We start from the raw sequence: 20679 nt of genomic DNA on the forward strand, positions 1-20679 counted from the left end.
GGTGTGGTGAACTAATGATTATGAGCACTCCACATTTTGTTTTTTAAATACCTTGATAAATGTTTTTCTTGTGTGCTTTTTCCTCTTCTGGTCTTGGCCTGATCTTTATACTTATCTGAAATTTTTTCCTGTCTCTCCTTTCCCCATCTTCCAACCACACATTTTTCCATTGTTCTTATTGTTTGTGCCAGTGTTGATGTATCCTGTGTATTTGTCTGCCTTTTTTTCTCTGTGCCTGCATCCCAATTTGTTTTGCTGCCCTCGTTGGGAAGAATACTTAGATGATGTACCTCCCTCGGTCACAATATGTGGAGACTGTGACATCAATCTCTTCCTTGTTTTCTTTGTTTTGGCTTTGGATCTTCTGCTTGTCTATTTGTATGACATGTTTGTGGTTTCTGCCAGATTCACAACACTTTGGCATCCTTATAGTTATTTTGTCTGATAAGCTGTACTGTCCACTGAGGATTAATAATGGCTGGTTTACTTAAAATAGTCTCCCTGATATTCAGTTGGTGACAGTCAGTGGTTTTTTTCATGCTTACTGTCGCTGGCTAAATTAACCCCTAATCTTTATTTGTTGCACTTGTATCCCACATTTTCCCACCTATTTGCAGGCTCAATGTGGCTTACATGATGCCGTAATAGCAATCGCCATTTCCGGAGTGAGAAATACAGAGTAGTGTTGCATTAAGGATCATAAGTGACAGAGTAAATTAAGCAGTCAAGTATAAAGTATCTGGTGTGAAGAGGGGTCTGAAGGCAGACCAAGGGATCTCTCCTTCAAGGACTCCTGTAGTTCCACTTCAGAGCAGTCCATATCTATCTCATAGTGCTGGGCCATGTCTGGACACTGGCACTGAATATTGGGGGCTAAATGGGGGCAGGCTGGGCGCCGGAACTTATGCGGGGATGGCCGATATTCAGCCTAGACCAGCATAAGAGTTATGCAGCTCGATAATTATAATTTTAAAAAAATTAAGTTCCCTGAGCCCCCTCTTCCCCCTCCCCAAGCCCACAGCAAGAAGGCCTCCAAGAACCCCCTAACTGTCCAGGTAGGCCCCCCCCAGGTGGGGGCATTCTGGGGAGAGCTTCTTATTGCGAGGGTGGAGGAGGGGGAGGGAAGGACCGTGTTCCCAGTGTTTTTTTTTTCTTTTTAAAGTTATGCAGGTGCCGGCAGTATTCAGTGCCGGCACCCGCATAGCTAAGTGACCTTATTTAGGACAGCTTTTGAACTGTTCTAAATTAAGCCACTTAGCTATTCAGGTGCCAGCACTCACATAACTTCGAGTTCCTCCCCAATGCCACCCTGACTCTTTATGAATAGTATAATTAGAATATTTCCTGATGTTGCTAGAGCAACACAAAAGAGACGTCAAACATTTTTAAAGCTCCGTTCTAGGGTCTTGCAGTTGAGAGGATTATTTTGGCTAAATTTTCCATGCAAATGTGTGTTAAAAATTAAGTCAGTTTTTTATGATCCAACCCAACTGAGTACTTTTCTAGACTCCAAGATGGTTGCTACCCTGAATCAACAGCTAGCAGCATTATCTACATCTACTCCGTAATGGATAAGTTAGGCATATAATTTGTCTCTTCTATTACCTAAGTTAACTTAGTGGAAAAAAAATTTCATGAAATTGTACCTTGTCTCCTTTCTAAATTGTGGACTTGAAATGGAATAGTTAAATATGTATTGCCTTATATTTGTTTTGAGTGAAAATGTTCTATAATCTATTCTATTTTTGCATGTCAAGAGATTTCTTGTAATATTGTTAATACTTATAAATAAATTTATTTATTTATTAAATATATTTATTTATAAGTATTAACAATATTACAAGAAATGTAAGTGTTCTTTTATTTATTTATTTTTTAAATATAAGAACACTGCCCCTCACCCTTAAGAATAGTCCCTCAGACAGCGTGAGCCGGGAGGGGCGGATCCAGTACCAAGGAGTTTAAAAGACAAGACCAGACTGAGGCTAAGGAGGCCCAGGGATGGAAGATTTGAAGCCCCAGCATATGCCATTGAAGTGCCTTTGTGGTCAGTGTGACCTGGCTGAGGTAAGTCACTTTTGCTTCTTAATGAGACTTACAAGACTTGCTTTGAGGTCTGGCAGGAGCCAGACCTGGAACTCAGAAAAGAATCGAGAGCTTATAGGGTGTGTTTGGGACATGGCATCCCCAGCAGCTACAGACTGTGTTTTGGGCTTGCCAGCCAGAGCCCAATTTAAGACTGTGTTACTGAATCACAGAGGTTTTCCCACCTTATGTTACTGCACCTGTGACATAACAGGCCTCAGGATTCTGTTAAATAAACACGTGTTTTGTTTACATTCCCTTTGTCCGGCTGTGGCCCACCTGCAACCCTCACTCAGGGTATCACACCAGGTTATCCAGATAAGGCATCCAATTAAATTTACTCGGCTCATTCGGGGTCCTTTTACTAAGGTGTGCTGAAAAATGGGCAGTGCTAGTGTAGGCGCGTGTTTTGGGCGCGCGCAGATCCATTTTTTTTTTAGTGTGCCTGTAAAAAAGTCCTTTTAAAAGATTTTTGCCAAAAATAGACATGCGGCAAAATAAAAATTGGCACGCATCCATTTTGGGTCTGAGACCTTACCGCCACCCATTGATTTAGCGGTAAGGTCTTATGCATTAACTGTATGGTAATCGTCTACGCATGTAGAATGATAATTACCACCCAGTTTTTGTCGCGTGCCAGAAAATAAAAATTATTTTCCGGTGTGTGTAGCGGACGAGTGTCAAAAATGAAATTACCGCACAGGCCACGCATAGTAACTCTGAATTGATGCGTGCTTAATAAAAGGGCCCCTCAATATCTGATTAATGTTCACTGGGTGTCTTATCTGGTTAACTTCAACCAGATTTGGCACCAATAAATTGTTCACCTGGTTTTGTTTTGGCTTTGCCCCATTTTTGTTTTCCCACTGTATCTACTTCCATGTACAGGAAATTGAGGTAGACCCTGTGACTTGTTTTGGTTTTTTTATTTTATTTTCATCAACAGGGCCCCGAGATTTTAATTCTCTCAGGGCTCCGATATGTACAGAACACAGTAAAATCAATAAGATATGAAAGTGCAATTGCTTCTTTTTTTTAAACATCATTCAGCAACTTGAACTAGAAATAATTAACAGTAAGAGATTCAACATACAGTACACATCTAATCCTATTTACTTTGTCTCACTTTTAAAGCCAGAATTGGGATTATTTACAAAAAATGGCTGAGTAGTTTCTTGGTGCTGTTTACATGTCCCATAACAGAAAAGCTCCTGTCCAACAGTGGAACATTTTTTGGGACAGTAATAAGCTAGTACATGTTGTGCTATATCCCCCCACTCCCACTACTTACTACCCATCCCTGGGGAGGGGGGTTTCCAGTTATAACAATCCTACTGGAGATGAGAAATCAGGATCAGGTTTTTTTTTTTTGTTTGTTTTTTTACAACCATTCATGGCTCTTGCCTCCACCTGGAGAGTACAGGGAGCCCCTGATCCTAAAAACCTTGGACCATGCAGATTCTCATTAACTTATTCTCGGGATGGAAGTAATGATGTTCTCTTTAAATTATTTTTTGGAAAGCAGAGCAAGCAATAGACCATTATTGATAAGAAATCAGTAGCACAACCCTGGAAGGAAAAAAAAACCGTGTTCCTTGGCATTGAAAATAGACAGCTATTTGGCCCAGGTTGTTTGGGAGAGAAAAATGGTTAGCGTTAGCAATTAACAATAAATAAATAAATACATAAAAGGAAGAAAAAGGCAATCTCCTGATCAATATCTAGTCACACAGAAAACAATTTTGAACTGGATGTGGCCAGATATGTAAGTAATTGCTCAGTTAGACTTAGGCTGTTTGAAAACCGGCCTTTTCACTGTGGCTAAATTCATGCACAGGCTTTTACAAGCCATACACTGTTGGCCACAGGAAAAGGGGGTATTGCAGAGGGCACGCTATGGCCATGGGGGAGGGTGAATGACAAATATCTGAATTTTCAAATGCATGTACCTGTTTATCCCTGTTCAGTCGCACACAGAAACAGCAGATGCAAAGCACATGCCTCCACATCTCTCTCCGTGCATCTTGTAGGCCATTTTCAACAGGAAATTACCTGTATTGTTTCCCTTTGAAAGTTAGCCATACAGTTCCATGGATACCATGTGGGCTACTGAGAATTTTCCCCCACCAATGCGTGCTTGTATGTGCTTCCCAAACTCTGTTCTAAAGGCCAGGCAGGATATAGGTGTTTTTTTGGTGCCATCATCCTGTTTTCACTAGACTTAGATCAGTGGTGCTCAGCTCTGGCCCTTATAGCCTCCTGAACTTGATTGAGTTTTTAGGATATCCACAAGACACATTTGCATATGCTGGATCCAAGAACCCCAAGTGGTTTGGAGCGTCAGGAAGACTGGAGCTGAGAATCTCCTTGTAGAATGATACCAATGATGGGGAAGGCACAGCTCACTGCTGTATCAGAAGGCAGAAAACATAATTGATAGGCAGTACTGATGCAAATAATGAGAAACATGTGTGCAACAGCTGGCATGTATGCATATACAGAAAACTAACTAGTTTTGTTGGCATGCTCCTTTTAATCTTATCCTTTCCTTTATAACTGTGTGGTAGGAAGAAAGACAGTCCCTTCTGAAGATTATCAAAGCATGCTTCCAATAACGGGGAAGAATGCAAGAGATTACATTAACCTGTACCATGGTCCCCTAATCCTGCTGCTCTTTTACATCCTATTCATGAAGGACAGCTTTATGGATACTTCTATCAATTGCTGATCGCTATGGAGGCAATAGCCTTACCCTATATTTTATCAGGACATTTTCATAAATGAAACTTAGAAGCTAGCATTTGCTCCCTGTCTTTTTTGGAGGGTGTCAAATATTTCCACCACAAGCATTGATTGTTACAGTTGGCCAGGTCTTGCCACATGTGAGTACATGGGTCTGACGTTTCAGCTATTATGCTGTAGCTTTCTTCAGGGTATGCTGTGAAGTCTGCAGGTTGTCTTTATTTATATATATATATATATATATATATATATATATATATATATAGTTAGTTAGTTAGTTCTCAAACCTGATTGGCTGGGGTTTTTGAAGTGATTTTGGCAGGAAATTAAGGCGGGAAAGTCTGTTGGAGGGGCATAATCGAAAGGGGCGCACAAGTTTTTCTGAGGACGCCCTCGCAGGACTTCCTGTGAAGGGGCGGGAAAACCCGTATTATCGAAACAAGATGGACGCCCATCTTTCGTTTCAATAATACGGTCGGGGACGCCCAAATCTGGAAATTTAGGTCGACCTTAGAGATGGTCGTCCTTAGACTTGGTTGTTTCTGATCTTCGGCGATAATGGAAACTGAGGACGCCCATCTCAGAAACGACCAAATGCAAGCCCTTTGGTCATGGGAGGAGCCAGCATTCGTAGTGCACTGGTTCCCCCTGACATGCCAGGACACCAATCGGGCACCCTAGGGGGCACTGCAGTGGACTTCATAAATTGCTCCTGGGTACATAGCTCCCTTACCTTGTGTGCTGAGACCCCCAACCCCCCCCCCAAAAAAAAAACCCACTACCCACAACTGTACACCATTACCATAGCCCTTACAGGTGAAGGGGGCACCTAGATGTGGGTATAGTCTGTTTCTGGTGGGTTTTGAAGGGCTCACATTTACCACCACAAGTGTAACAGATGGGTGGCGGGGATGGGCCTGGGTCCACCTGCCTGAAGTGCACTGCACCCACTAAAACTGCTTCAGGGACCTGCATACTGCTGCAATGGACCTGAGTATGACATTTGAGGCTGGCATAGAGGCTGGCAAAAAAATATTTTTAAAGTTGTTTTTTGAGGGTGGGAGGGGGTTAGCGACCACTGGGGGAGTAAGGGGAGGTCATCCCTGATTCCCTCCGGTGGTCACCTGGTCAGTTCGGGCACCTTTTCGTGGCTTGGTCGTAACAAAAAAAGGACCAAATAAAGTCATCCAAGTGCTCGTCAGGGACGCCCTTCTTTTTTCGATTATGTGTCGAGGACGCCCATGTGTTAAGAATACCCCAGTCCCGCTTTCGCTACGCCTCAGACACGCCCACGAGAACTTTGGTCATCCCTGCGACAGAAAGCAGTTGGGGACGCCCAAAATCGGCTCTCGATTATACCGATTTCGGCGACCCTGTGAGGACACCCATCTTGCGATTTGTGTCGAAAGATGGGCGCCCTTCTCTTTTGAAAATAAGCCTGTTGGTCACAAATTTGAATTTTGGCAGGACAATCCATTGGTCATGATTTTAAATTCTGGTGGGAATGAGGCTGGAAATTTATTAGGATAGTTCTGACTCTGGAGTGGGGAGGAATTTCTGTAGGTCATATTCAAAAACTTTGGGAGGGGGAAAGATGTTTGTCCTCGCCCCCAGTCCTTTTTGTGCTAAGTTTCTTAGACAAACTTGTGACCAACAAACTTTCCCACCAAAAATGAAATTTGAGACCAACGGACTTTCCCACCTCAATTTTCCGCCAAAATCACCTCAAACCCCAACCAATCAGGTTTGAGAACCTACTATATATAAAGACAAACTGCAGACCTCACAGCATACCCTGAAGAAAGAAACTGTATGATGGCTGAAACATCAGTTCCACTTACTTAGACAGGGCAAGACCTGGACAACTGCAATAATCACCTCTCCTGGTCAGGACAGATGGTGACTTGGGCAGAATGTTACATATAAACCCTATCAGAGCAGCACCAGCAGAAACAGCTTAGACATATGAACAATGCTCCCTCTAGGCTGGGCGGGAGTCCTCCACCTACAGTCCTGCCAGTAGGAGGTGCTGTTTCACTTCACATTTTCAATATTGAGGAACAGGCAAGCTCTGCGGAAGTCCAGGGAACTGGTCTGTCCCTAGCAACTGAAAACACAATACTGAAGCACAACCATATACTGGCAGCTGGAGGACTCTACTCAGCTACAGGAAACAGTGCATATGGCACATATATACACAAGGTTGAGACTTCACATACCATCTGCATGCTATAATCATTAAGATTCTGTAAGTAGATGATTAAATTAGAGGTAAGCCAGTCAACATAATTTTAATAGTGCTATAATTATGGCACATCCTTAAAGTCATTGGGCCCGATATTCAGCCAGCGGGAGGCAGCCTACATAAGTTCCCTGGTCGGCGCTGACCCTGGATATGCAATGCCATGCCGTTTCTGGTAACTGGCATTGAATATCCAGGGTTTTTTTTGGCCGGCTCTAACTTAACCAGCTATGTAAATATTCAGCACTGGCTAGTTAAGTTAATTACAGGCAAAGATAGGACTCCTATGTATGCGGTCTGATTTGCCCACTAGACTTAGCCAGCCAGCACTTGAATATCCATGATATAGCCATTACGCTCTAACCGCAAATATTCAGTGGAAGTAACAGGCTATCTCCTGCTAAATATTAGCGGCTAACCGGCTAAATGCTATTTAACCAGCCTAGAGCCATTCCTGACTGGTTAAATAGCACTGGATATCAGGAGAATTGTTTTTTTTTTTTTTTTTTTATAACAAACCTTGAATCTACTAGAATAGGAGAAAGAAAGAAGGGAAGGTGAACATGACTGCCACACTTCTATGTTGGAGATGTGGCAAGCAGCTTGGCTGAAGAACTCCATCTCCATACCACTTATAACTTTTGGCAACTTATTTCCATCTTGCAACAAACACCATCTTAAAGATTGTACATCAATCTGCAACCATGCTACTATACCAAAGCTAACAATCTTTCCTTGCCAGCTGACAGCTATCCACTCAGCTCATGACACATTCACATATACAAAGAGGACATTACGGCAGACTCTAGAAGAAGGAAGAGATCAAAAGATGCAGATCATAGATTTTACCAATCATTCTGTTTGTTTTGCATGTGGTTGGTTTGCTTTTGTGTATTTTGATTCCACAGTGTCACCAAGGTGGGGGGAAAAGAGTTAGTGCTTAGTGGCCTCCCAGTAGATGTGACAGGAAACTGGAGGGCTTCTTGTCAATGTTTTCCTGTGGCACTTCTTGACCCTCGGCCGATCCCAATTCCTTCTCCATCTGCTCCAGTTCTGATTGGTCAAGCAATTCAAAGTCGTCTTCTTCGTCCGTATCAGAGTCCTCAGCAGTTGGTGCCTGCCGCTGAAGAGCAGACTGCAGCTGCTCCCTGACGGCTGCCGTTACCGCTGCGGCCACCATGTCACTAGCTAAGTGCAAGGCCTGGTCACTGGACATGGGGGAGTAGAGGCCTGCAGCTGTCTGCCTGTGATCATTCTCCTCAGATGCTTTATCTCCAGGGCCTTGTAGAAGAAGGCCCAGGCTAGAGTCGTCATCATTGGTCCCTGTGTCCAGTGAGGGGAAATTGGCCAGGTTTCTGACAAATGCTTCTTCCTGGTCACTACGTCGATCAAAATCTAGAAAAGCAATCAGCACAAACATATGGTCAACAATGCCCTCCTAAGTGACATGCCACTAAAGCATAAGATGCTTCTAAACACATTCTGAACAAGAAGGGAAAAATTACAATATTTATGTTCCCTGCCAGGCCTGGTTGACCTAATACAGGGATGCAGGAGTTCAAGGCCTTGAGTGATGCAAAGTTGCAAACAACTCAGGTTTCCAGGATATTCCTAATGAATATGCATGAGACAGATCTGCATGCATATTATCTCCACTGTATGCAAATCTATCTCATGCACAGTGCTTTTTTTGTGCCGGTACGCACCGGTACAGCATACCGGCACCTTTTTTGTGAGGTCCGGCTCACCTGCCCGCTCCCTTCCGTTCGTGCACCCATGCTCCCCCCCCCCCCCCCCTCAGCTCCTCGACTTTCCTTGAAATCTTCAATTTACCCGAAGTCGCGGTGAACTGGCAGTAAAAACAGCTGGCTGGCAGGCAGGCTTGCCTCCTCGTCGCTTCCCTTCCCTCTCAGCGTGTCCCGCCTTCCTCTGATGTAATTTCCTTTCCGCGAGGGCGGGACGTGCTGAGAGGGAAGGGAAGCGACGAGGAGGCAAGCCTGCCTGCCTGCCAGCCTGCCAGCTGTTTTTACTGCCGGTTCACCGTGACTTCGGGTAAATTAAAGATTTCAAGGAAAAGTCGGGGAGCTGAGGGAGGGCGGGGTGGCTGAGGTTTGAACGAATCACTGGACATGGAGGGGCCGGAGGGCAGGGGAGAGAGGAGAATCGCTGGACATGGATGGCAAGGGAGGACAGGGGGCAGAGGAGAATCGCTAGACATGGATGAGAGGGAAGGGCAGGGGAGAGAGGAGAATCACTGGACATGGAGGGGAGGGCAGGGGAGAATCGCTGGACATGGATGGGAGGGGAGGGCAGGGGGGAGAGAGGAGAATCGCTGGACATGAATGGGAGGAGAGGGCAGGAAAGAGAGAATTACTGGATATAGAGGGGAGGGCAGGGGAGAGAGGAGAATCGCTGTACATGGAGGAGAGGGGAGGGCAGAGGAGAGGAGAATCACTGGACATGGATGGCAGGGGTGGCCAGGGGGCAGAGGAGAATCACTGGACATGGATGGCAGGGGTGGCCAGGGGGCAGAGGAGAATCGCTGCACATGGATGAGAGGGGAGAGCAGGGGAGAGAGGAGAATCACTGGACAAGGATGGCAGGGGAGGAAGGGGCAGAGGAGAATCGCTGCACATGGATGAGAGGGGAGGTCAGCGAAGAGAGATTCGCTGGACATGGATGGAAGGAGAGGGCAGGGGAGAGAGGAGAATCGTTGGACATGGATGGAAGGGGAGGGCAGGGGAGACAGGAGAATCGTTGGACATGGATGAGAGGGGAGGGAAGGGGAGAGAGGAGAATCGCTGGACATGGATCAGAGGGGAAGGCAGGGGAGAGGAGAATCACCGGACATGGATGGGAGGGGAGGACAGGGGGCAGAGGAGAATCACCGGACATGGATGAGAGGTGAGGGCAGGGGAGAGAGGAGACATGCTGGACATGGATGGGAGGGGAGGGCAGGGAAGAGAGAATTGCTGGACATGGATGGGAGGGGAGGGCAGGGAAGAGAGGAGAATCACTGGACATGGAGGGGAGGGGAGAGGAGAATCACTGGACATGGATGAAAGGGGAGGGCAGAGGATAGAGGAGACATACTGGACATGGATGGGAGGGGAGGTAGCGAAGAGAGATTCACTGAAAATGGATGAAGGGGAGGGCAGGGGAGAGAGGAGAATCATTGGACATGGATGAGAGGAGAGGGGAGGGAAGGGGAGAGAGGAGAATCGCTGGACATGGGAGGGGAGGGCAGGGGAGAGAAGAGACATGCTGGACATGGATGGAGGGGAGGGAAGACAGGAAGGAGATGCACATGGATGGCAGGGGATAGAGAGGAAATGCTGGAAATGGATGGAGAGGAGAGCAGGAGATAGAGGAGAATTGCTGGACATGGATGGATGGAGGAGTTGGCGGGGAGAGAGGAGAAATGCTGGACTTGGATGGAGGAGAGGGGAGAGAGAAATATTGCTTTATATGGATACAGGGGAGTGAAGAGAGAGGAGAAATGCTGGACATGGATGGAGAAAGGAGAAGTGCTGGACATGGATGGAGGGGAGGAAAGGAAAAAGAAGAAGATGCATATGGATGGAGATTAGGGAAAGGGAAGAGAGGAGAAAAACTGCACATGGATGGAGAAAAATAGGCAAAAGCTGGATCCACGTTATACATCCTCCAGTCAATTCCACGGAGGAGGACCCAGCTTTTACTTATGGATGTAGGGCAAGAAATGAAGAAGAAAGGAGGAAAGTAAAGAAATAAATGGAAAGGAAGCCCTGGAAACGGAGTTAAGAGAACAGATAGAGAGCAGCAGAATCAGAGACTGAGACCAATATGGATAGAAAAACAAAGTCACCAGACAACAAAGGTAGAAAAAATCATTTTATTTTCATTTTAGTGTTTGGAATATGTCCAATTTGAGAATTTACATCTGCTGTCTTATTTTGCACTGGGTATACTGGAGCTGTAACAGCTTACAGAAATTATTTATAATGAAAAAAAATCACGTTATTTTTCTCTCCAATACTAGTATAATATTTTCAATGATGTCTGTTTATATGCACCATGGCTGGTATAAGGGGTGTGGCTAAAACAGGGGTGGAGTCATATGTGGTGACCCCGCCCATAATGAGTACCGACACCTTTTTTTCTACAAAAAAAGCACTGCTCATGCATATTCATTAGGGAGTAGTGGCAGTATTTTAGTTTGGGTAGAGGGTGAATGATTGTGAGAGTGGGTATGAGTGGATTTGATATAATCAGCAAAGGGAAACTGTATTGGAATTATAGGATTTTTTTTTAAAGAATATTTTTGAAAGCAAATAAAAGTGTATAGAAAAGAGATTTTGTAGTTACTTCTTTAGGGATGCATATTCATTAGGGATATCCTGGGAACCTGACCTGTTTACAGCACTTGAGGCCTGAAGTCCTGCATCCCCAACGTAATAGCTCACCAGAGGCTAGTACTTTCCTGAAGAACTCTGCCCCTGCTTTCTGCCCACCCCTTACCTGCAGGAATTGTCAAGTGACCTAGTCTCTTGCTCGAGAGATCTCATGCACGTCTTAAGTTTCTTTTTTTAACCATAGAAAGTCCATCTTGTTTGTTGATTTTTTTTTGTTTTGCCAAATCTAGGATTACACTATCAAAGAAAACATTTTAATTGGATAACAGATTGTATATTCTTCACTACTATCCAAACTGATGGATTTTTGTTTTTTATTCTTGAGTTTCCCTTTCTTTTGCTGATTTCAAATGCAAATAAAAAAAAAAAAGCAGGAGTCTAATTACCGCACTGCACTGGGATGTATAGAGCCAACGTTCCAAAACAATGGTGGGTGCTAAATTCAACATAAATTACATCTCTTAGGATACTGAATGTGTCCGCTCAATACTGTACTGGAGGGGGGGAGGTGCTTATGCTCAAGTACCTGCTGCATCCACAGAACTGTCACCTATACTAGAACGAAAGTTCAAAAACAAAATGGCCAAACGTTTCCCCATAAGAGTGGGTCACTGTGCAACTCTATATCCCAACCAGGTAAGCAAGCTCAGACTCCCTGGGAGTGGAGTTGAACGGGTAGATGTGAAGCGTCTGTTTACGCTTTCCAAAAATACTAGGACAAGGGGGCATGCGATGAAGCTATAATGTAGTAAATTTGAAACGAATCTGGAAAAAAGTTTTCTTCACTCAACATGTTATTAAACTCTGGAATTCGTAGCCAGAGAATGTGGTAAATGCGGTTAGCTTAGCAGAGTTTTAAAAAGGTTTGGACAGCTTCCTAAAGGAAAAGTCCATAGACCATTATTAAACGGACTTGGGGAAAATCCACTATTTCTGGGATAAGCAGTATAGAATGTTTTGTACTTTTTTGGGATCTTGCCAGGTATTTGTGACCTGGATTGACCACTGTTGGAAACAGGATGCTGGGCTTGATGGACCTTTGGTCTTTCCCAGTATGGCAATACTTATGTACTGATGTACTTACATATTTATGTCAGCTCAGGAGAGCCAAGTGAGGATAGTAACCAGGGCAACTTGAACCCATTGCTCAGTCCCCATACTGACATGGTGACTCCTTGGCTGTAACAAGCAGTATGGAAGGACAGAGACCAAACTTGTGCTATGGAAAGGTCCCGGTTGGCTATGCAGATGGTGTTGGCCAGAAGAGCCCTGCTGTGAGGGTTCCTTGAATGAGGAACAAGGCAGTACCCATTAGTTAAAGCAGGAGAGCAAGGCGGTTGATTTAGGTGCCTAACTCTTGAAATTTGAGCCATAAATGAGCATCAACAACACTAGCGAGAACTGTGTCATCATATCCTGCTTTGTTCAGCTTACAGTACATAGACATACCATCACATGTCTTTGTCAGTGGCGTGTGGCCTTCTGATAAATTAAATGTCCCATTTTCAATCCAACGTACTTCTGATGGTTCTGTATCTGACACTGAGAGCTCTCTAGCAGCAACCAAGGGACTGACCTAAACAGAGAAAATTTTAATGATGTTACAAGGTAATGCATAAACCTGAATACTTTACAGTAGTTAGTGACCTGTTGTGCCAGATAAAAATGGCAGCGAGTTCAAAACTTATATAACAAAAGCTGAAGACTTATTACTTTACTGAGGCTCTCTCCCCAGCCTAAAGGGCCCTGTAATATATACCTTGTACACTTTCTGCCTCTATCCTAACTGTTTAGGTCCTGTCTCTTTTCCCCATCCTTTCCCCTCTCCTGTCTCTTATCTAGTTGCCCCTTATATATCTTCTACCCTCCCCCACCAGATTTGGACTAATCTTTGTAACCTAGGCCTCCAAAAGTGTCTTCTCCATCTCTTTAAAACAGCTTTTCTGGATTTCTCCTCTCTATATATTTATTTTTAAACAAACCACTAAGATATGTATTAATGGTTAGTAGTATATCAAATAAAGTGAACTATGAACCATATAGGAACACACACCATATAATAAACAGATTGAAAAGTTGTAGAGACTGCCATGCAGGTCTGGGGCTGTAGATGATGTAGACGGTGTGCAGACAGCCCAAGGGGTTGGAGGAAGGGAAGGAGTCTCCATCACTGCATAGCAGAAATGCCTAGTAGCTAGTCTTTGGGTATATGCCTCAGTTTCTGGAAGAAACCGATGAAGGACAATCTCCACAGTAGTTGGGCTAAGCTGTCGAGGGAAGACTATAAAACTGAAAACCAGGTATCTGCAAATGAAAGCTCATGACAAAACAGCTCCATAGAGGATGGTTCCCCAAATAAGCAGGAGGAATCTACTGGGCCAAAACATTATGGTAAAATTTAGTCTTATCTGATAATTCCTTTTCTTGAATCCTGCTAGACCAGTCCAGACTGAAGGATTACACTACCTTACCAGCAGATGGAGGCAAAGAAGATGAACTTTCTGGAGTGGAGGAGTGGCCTAGTGGTTAGGCTGGTGGACTTTGGTCCTGGGGAACTGAGGAACTGAGTTCGATTCCCACTTCACGCACAGGCAGCTCCTTATGACTCTGGGCAAGTCACTTAACCCTCCATTGCCCCAGGTACAAATAAGTACCTGTATACAATATGTAAGCCGCATTGAGCCTGCCATGAGTGGGAAAGTGCGGGGTACAAATGTAACAAAAATAAATAAATAAACTGTCTGCTCCTGACTTGAGAAAACCACCGAAGAGCATCTTCTACATCCTCAGCTTTTCCCACCCGTTTATGTTTCCTGTGTGGATTTGTATTGTTTTGCCAGTATTCCAGAAGCTGATCTTTCTGCTTCAAGATACGTGAAATTTGACTGGGATTGACACCATATTCTTTAGCAATAGATGCTTGACTTTGTTTTCTAATTTTTTTAAGAACTTCTATTCGTTCAGCCAGTGTTAAAGTCTTACAGTTGCGTGGCAACGATGACGACTCCAGTGTACACTCTAACAACTTTCTTTCGCTTATTCTGCCTGTGGCAATTAACCAATGAGATTTCAAATTTATTGCCCCTTTGTCACATGCCAATTGGCTTCCATATTCCGTGCGTGCGCGTATGCGGAGTCTTTCCTGCAGAGGAGCGGTCTTAAACCATGCATATAAGTGAATCTTGCACTTATCAGTGGTAAGCTAAGCCGAAGTTTCTCCCCATAGAAATTGATGGTGCCAAAAACGGGACCGAAGTATGGCATGCAATTAAACAGAGCATGCACTTATCCGACATGCACTGTATTGGTGCAAAAAAAAAAAGAATTGGGACCAAAAAAGCAGTATTCTATAAACCACGCTTAAAGTTAGGTGTGGTTTATAGAATAGCGCTTAAGCTTGGGAATCGTGCCTAACTTTAGGCACGGCCATTTCCACCAACTGAAACGTGATGTAAATGTATGCGCCTACATTAGGCACATATCCCTATTATTCTAAAACAACCCATGTTAATTTTGGGAATGCTTCTGTTCCACCCATAACCCTCCCATTTCTACGCCCCCTTTTTCAAATCACATGCAATTTTTGGCGACTTTTAGAGAATTAGGGGGTTAATTCATAAGAAGTGCCATACTGTATCAGATCAAAGGTCCATGAGAGTCATATATGGGGTGTGTCACATATGCGAACAACGCCCATTAAGTATGTCCCAACTGAAAAAAATTCAGAACCACTAGTCTAGAGGACTGGTTTAGCAAGTCCACATTCTTACCAACACATATATGCACAAATTTATACCTGCTTTACTAGAATCCTACCCGACCATAGGAGCCAACTTTTCAAAATTATTAGGGATGCTAAACCCATTGGACATTGCCTCTCCTTGGACAAAGAGTTTGTTCAATATTGGGGGTGCTCAAGCACCCACAGAGCTGGCTCCTATAGTTCAGAATTCATCCAGAAAAGCAAAAAAGTTATTTGGGACTAATTTTACCCTTGGTGGAGTCTTCTCTTGTCTCTGGGTTATTGACCAAGGAAATATTTTTTGCCTGAATTAGGATTGGGTTTGACAGTATTTTAGAAGCTCAAACAAAACAGGTTTTTTTTTTTCTTTGAAGAGTTATTCTAGATTCTTAGTTTTGACACAGACGTAGTGAAGAGTGGAAGGCAGCACCAGACCTATAAGTACAATGCAGTTAGCTCTGAGCTCTTTTTTTTTGTCTCCATCTGCTGGCAGAGAGCCATAATCTACCTGTCTGGACTAGTCTGGTAGGATTCAAGGAAAGGAAATTGACAAGTTTAAATATGTCACCTTTTTACTTTTCCCCCTAAGGACCCTGTTAAAAAATTTCCCCTAAATGCTCATCTCCACAATCCCGTCTTTCTCTCAGAGATCTCCTGTGCTTGTCCCATGCTTTCTTGAATTCAGAAACTGTTCTCATCTTGAATGCCTCCACCACTAAGAGACGGTTCCATGTATCTACCACCCTTTCCATAAAGAGATATTTCCTTAATTACTCCTGAGTCTATCCCCTTTCACTCTTATCTTATGACCTCTTGAGGAAGGCCTCTTTCACTAGAAGGAGGTTTTGGAACATCTGTATTTATACCTTGGAAATATTTAAATATATCTATGAAAACTCCCCCATCCTGTCTTTTCTATAGGATATACATTGTGGACTCAATGTAGATGATGTTGGGGTCCAATATATTGGACAGTATTAGAAGTGAATCTGTAGTATATCGGGTTTACGATGTAATATGTACATTAAAAGTGATCCTGCATTGTATCAATGTATCAAGCCATGTTTTGTTGGGTCTGCAGCATATATATTTAGATCTTTAGCAGTGGCATAGCTATGGGTGGGCACAGGCCCACCGATTCTTGGCCCATCTAGTGGCAGCACCCCACATCAAGATCTCTCCTCCGCAGTATCCCAGCATCTGCCCACCCATTGCTGAACCCCATCCCTCCCTAGTGTACCTTGCAGGTATCCCCGGCACCTTCAGTGATTCACTATTGCTGCCTGTGCTGGCCCCATAGGTTTTCATTGGACGGGTCCTGCATTCACTGACATCATTTCCTGGTTCCTGTCTGGTGGAACCCAGCTGATGGAAGCCTACGGGGCCGGCAAAGGCAGTAATAATGAATCACTGCAGCCACCGAGGGCGCCTGTAAAGTACACTGGAGAGGGATGAGGTTCAGCTATGGGCGGGCAGATGCTGGGACGCCGCAGAGGAGATATGTTAATGTAGGGTAAGTGAAAAAAAATATAATTCATTTTTATATCTCCGATGGGAGGAGAGGGTGGCGTGGCATCTATGGGCCCATCTAAGTTAACTCTGGGCCCATCCAAAATACTGGGTATGGCTATGCCACTGATCTTTAGTCCATTGACCATAGGCAGATGACCACTGAACATTTTAGTAACTGCATTCTGGAGTGACTCAATTCAGTTTATGTCCTTTGAAGGTGTGGTCTCCAGAAGTACACACAGTATTAGGATATCACCAAAACTTATATAGAGGCACTATCATCTCCTTTTGCTTATTAGTAATTCCTCTCCCTATGCACCCAAATATCCTTTTGTTTTGCTTTTTTTTTCTTCTTTTATCTACCTGCTTAACCACCTCAAGATCAGATATGATCAGCTATGGACCGCATTCTTTTTTTTTTTGTGGAAAGAATATCTTCACTACCTATTACGTACCACTTCCTTAGATTTTTGCTGACCAAATGCATGATCCTGCAAGGGGTTTTTTTGTTTGTTTTTTTTTAGCATTAAATCTTAGCTGCCAGATTCTAGACTCTTCCTCCAGATTTACTAGGTCTCTCTCCTCATATTTTCAACATCTTTCAGGGTATCTAACCTACTGCAAATCTGATTACAAATCAATCCCTGCTTTTTGACCATCTGACAGCTTATAATAACCATGTCCTTTACAATGGAATGAAGGGCGGCAGAGTGGAGCTATGCCACCTTTCTGCGAAATCTGTAGGGATGAGGTAAGTGCAGTTTCCCCATTTAGTTATTGTTTTGGGGCTTTGCTTCATATCTCTCTTACTGTCAGTAGCATCATGGGTTAGTACCTCATGACACTGTCTTCTGATGTAGTGGGAATTCTCGGTTAACTATGGAACACCTGTCCTTACACATTAAAAAAAACTGATCAAGCTCTGCATTATTTCAATATAAACTGCAGTCTGGGGTAGGCAACTACAGTGCTCAAAATTAAAAGACACAAACTAGTCTGTTTTTCAGGATAACCAGAAGTGTCCATTCATCAGTATAGTTCCATATATTTGGACAAGAATTGAGTTAATTTGCATATCTTGGTTACCCCAAGCACCAGACCTCTATGTAGACCTCAAAGGAAAGAGTTGCCTACCCTGTGAGGTAATCCAATTCTCCTGCATTTTGACAACTAACAAAGATGCACATGCCAAAAACCTTTTTTTTGTTTTTTTTACCTCGGCACATAGGGTTGATAAATCCAACTCGCTCTCATCGACTTCTGGGTTTTCTGGTGGATGTGAAAAAGGAAGGACGGTTACTCTTGAAATACTTCCACATATACTGTCATGATCTAATTACATTTCCTAAATTCTGTTACAGATGCCTATATACTTTATTTATATCATAGACAGAGTGGATGAATAACCTTTAATTCCAGCAGAGGAGGACTTGGGTACAGAGAGAGATTTTTACACTGTCTTCTTTTGTGCAAAGTGCGGGAGTACTTTAAACTCACAGACCTTTGCTCTCTCTCTTCATATAGCTAGAGTCAGCAAAGAAAATAATGCAGGTAGACTTGAAAATACAGTTTACCTGCATTATAGTCCAATCCTTTCCCCTACCACCAACAGACACTCCTATCCCAGGAATGCCTCTCCAAAGAGGGGGAAAATATACATGTGTTGTGAAATACTGTGCATATAAAGCTAAGAAAACAGCCCTCATAGGACACTTGGTTTGAGCAATGGAGTGCTGGAATTAAAAGCTGCTTCCATCCCTCTGTCCTTAGACACTTTCTGCCACCTATATGTGGCAGAATGTAGCCTGCAAATGGATAAGAACACCAGAAAGAGTGATGTTGGGCCTGGGACTTGCCTTGAGTTCAGCTGAAATGGCACCAAAGCTCTTTCTGCAAATGAACATTAGAAGCGCCATCTATTCTGAAAATATCTATAGTACACAAGGTTAACAAGGTGAGAAAGAAACTGGAGGGAGGAAATGGCGGAAACCACTTTGGTGGCACTTTCTCTTTCATTTGCACCAATGCTGAGGGTCTATAAATCTGTCAAATCCATACAATGCAGACTTTAAAACAAAGGAAAACAGGAGAATCTGAGAGCTGAAGCCAGGCTGACTGGAAAACGTTTCAGGCAAACCAAGAAATGTGAAGTTACCCGATCTCTCTTTACTCATTCGGTGGAAGTAATTTCTGAATCCAAAATCCAGCGATGGTAGAGCAGGCTTGATCCTGTTGTAGATGTTTTGTCCAAATTCGTTACATTTAATCAGTGGATATACAAAGGCACACAATACTGTAATAGAAAAACAAAATATATCAAATTAAATAATATGTAAAAGAGGGTTTTCTTGTTGTTGTCCCTGTCTCAAAAATCACAAAAAACAGGGTATGGCGTATGATGAGTGGAGCCAAGATACTAATCTTCCAACTGATTAGGGAGTTTTGGATAGAACTGATATTGGGCATTGGATGATTGTAAGTGGAATCTTAAGAGATTTGAAGGCTTCTGGTGGTTAGAGATACAATTTTATGTGGTATGAGGCATGAAGGATGTTGAGGGTTTGTTTTATGTTTTATTTATTTGGTCATTTCAGTGTATTCTTATTTATATTGTATTGAATTTGATATCAGCCACTTCAGATAATTAGTTAAAATGTTTTTCTTTTTTTTTTCTTTTATGCTGTAATCCACCTTGAACCCAAAGGGTTGGCCGAGAGTCATGTGATGACCAGGTACCGAGTGGACTCACCCTGGGGCAGCTTGTTGACTCCTTTCCCCTATATTCCCCCTTTTTTTGGCATCAGAGACCAGCTGAGACCCAAATATAAACCACTTCTCGAGTGTTGGACCCTTGCTTACTGCTCCAGGCTCCCACCGGGGCCATTTTGTTTGGAGTTATGAGTGCAAAATCGAAGTGGCTGACCTCTGAGCGTGGGAAGTTAACCCCAACCAAAATGGCAGATGGCCTCGAGCAGCCTGTGCTCATCATTTGTGATGAAGTGGCAAAGCAGTTGACCTAGTGTGTTTCTGTGGTGCTGCAGGATAAATTGTCCCAGTTCCAGACAACTTTGCAAGAAATAAAGGACAGTATGGCTTCACGAGCTACAAAAATCACAGATAAAACACACTGTATTGAGGCACAGGAAATGGCCACGGAACAACTATGCGAGCAGGTGGCTCAGTTACAATGCAGGAATGTGGACCTATTGGACCAGATTGATGAACAAGAAAATCAGAGTCGGCAAAATAATCTATGGTTCGTTGGCCTCCCCGAGACTGTGTAGGAGAAAGATCTGCTGGCATTCTGCAAATGGGAGTTGCCTGATGGCCTGGGCCTTGAGGATGAGCACCTTCAGATTGTGGTGGAGAGAGCCCATAAATTAGGAGTGCATGCGGCTCAGGGCACCAGGCCTTGCCCTGTTATTTTTCATGTTTTGAACTATGCTGATAAGATGGCGCTGCTGTGGGCTTATCATGCTAAGAAAGGCCTGGAGCTCTGGAGTGATAAATTATTGTAGTTGGAGGATTTTGGGGTGAGTGTAGCAGCTTAGAGAAAGGAATTTGTGCCTTATTGCTCACAACTCTTTAACCGCTGTGTACGGTTCGATCTGCAGTATCCTGCACGAGTTCATGTCTACCATCAGGGCACTGCCAAGCTCTATACCACTGTGGTTGAACTGAAGTAATTTCTCAACACATTGGACCATCAGGAAGCAACCGAGTGACTATGTTTTTGCTGCCCTGTGGGACTGTGAAGTACCTTTCAGTATTCTCTTTGCTGTTCTGGCCCTGAGAGCCAGGTCCTCTATTTTGGGGTGGGAGTCCTCCTCCCTGCTTGCTTTGAGGTGGACCATGGTTATCAGAGGGGTGCCTTGGGCCCAACATTTTGGGGAGGCCCTTCACCCTTATCTGTTTGCACTTTATACCTGTGTTTCCCTGTTGTGATGGAAGTACTCTGGGGA

At 43.7% G+C, this 20679-nt stretch overlaps 1 protein-coding gene across 3 annotated transcripts in view; it reads right to left on the bottom strand.

Annotated features, from left to right (window-relative positions):
- Positions 1-7579: 7579 nt before the first annotated feature.
- The window catches only part of RETREG1 (reticulophagy regulator 1), a 94218-nt gene continuing 81118 nt past the window's right edge, over positions 7580-20679 (bottom strand). For all 3 annotated transcript variants that reach the window (XM_030207272.1, XM_030207282.1, XM_030207291.1), the window contains 4 exons: positions 18873-19010; positions 17934-17986; positions 12913-13039; positions 7580-8464 (listed from right to left, as the gene is read on the bottom strand). In XM_030207272.1, the coding sequence (XP_030063132.1) occupies positions 8010-8464; positions 12913-13039; positions 17934-17986; positions 18873-19010 (773 nt within the window). In that variant the 3' untranslated portion in view covers positions 7580-8009. The remainder of the gene's footprint in view (positions 8465-12912; positions 13040-17933; positions 17987-18872; positions 19011-20679) is intronic.

This window comes from Microcaecilia unicolor, chromosome 1, assembly GCF_901765095.1.
Source record: "Microcaecilia unicolor chromosome 1, aMicUni1.1, whole genome shotgun sequence".
Lineage (NCBI taxonomy): Eukaryota > Metazoa > Chordata > Amphibia > Gymnophiona > Siphonopidae > Microcaecilia > Microcaecilia unicolor.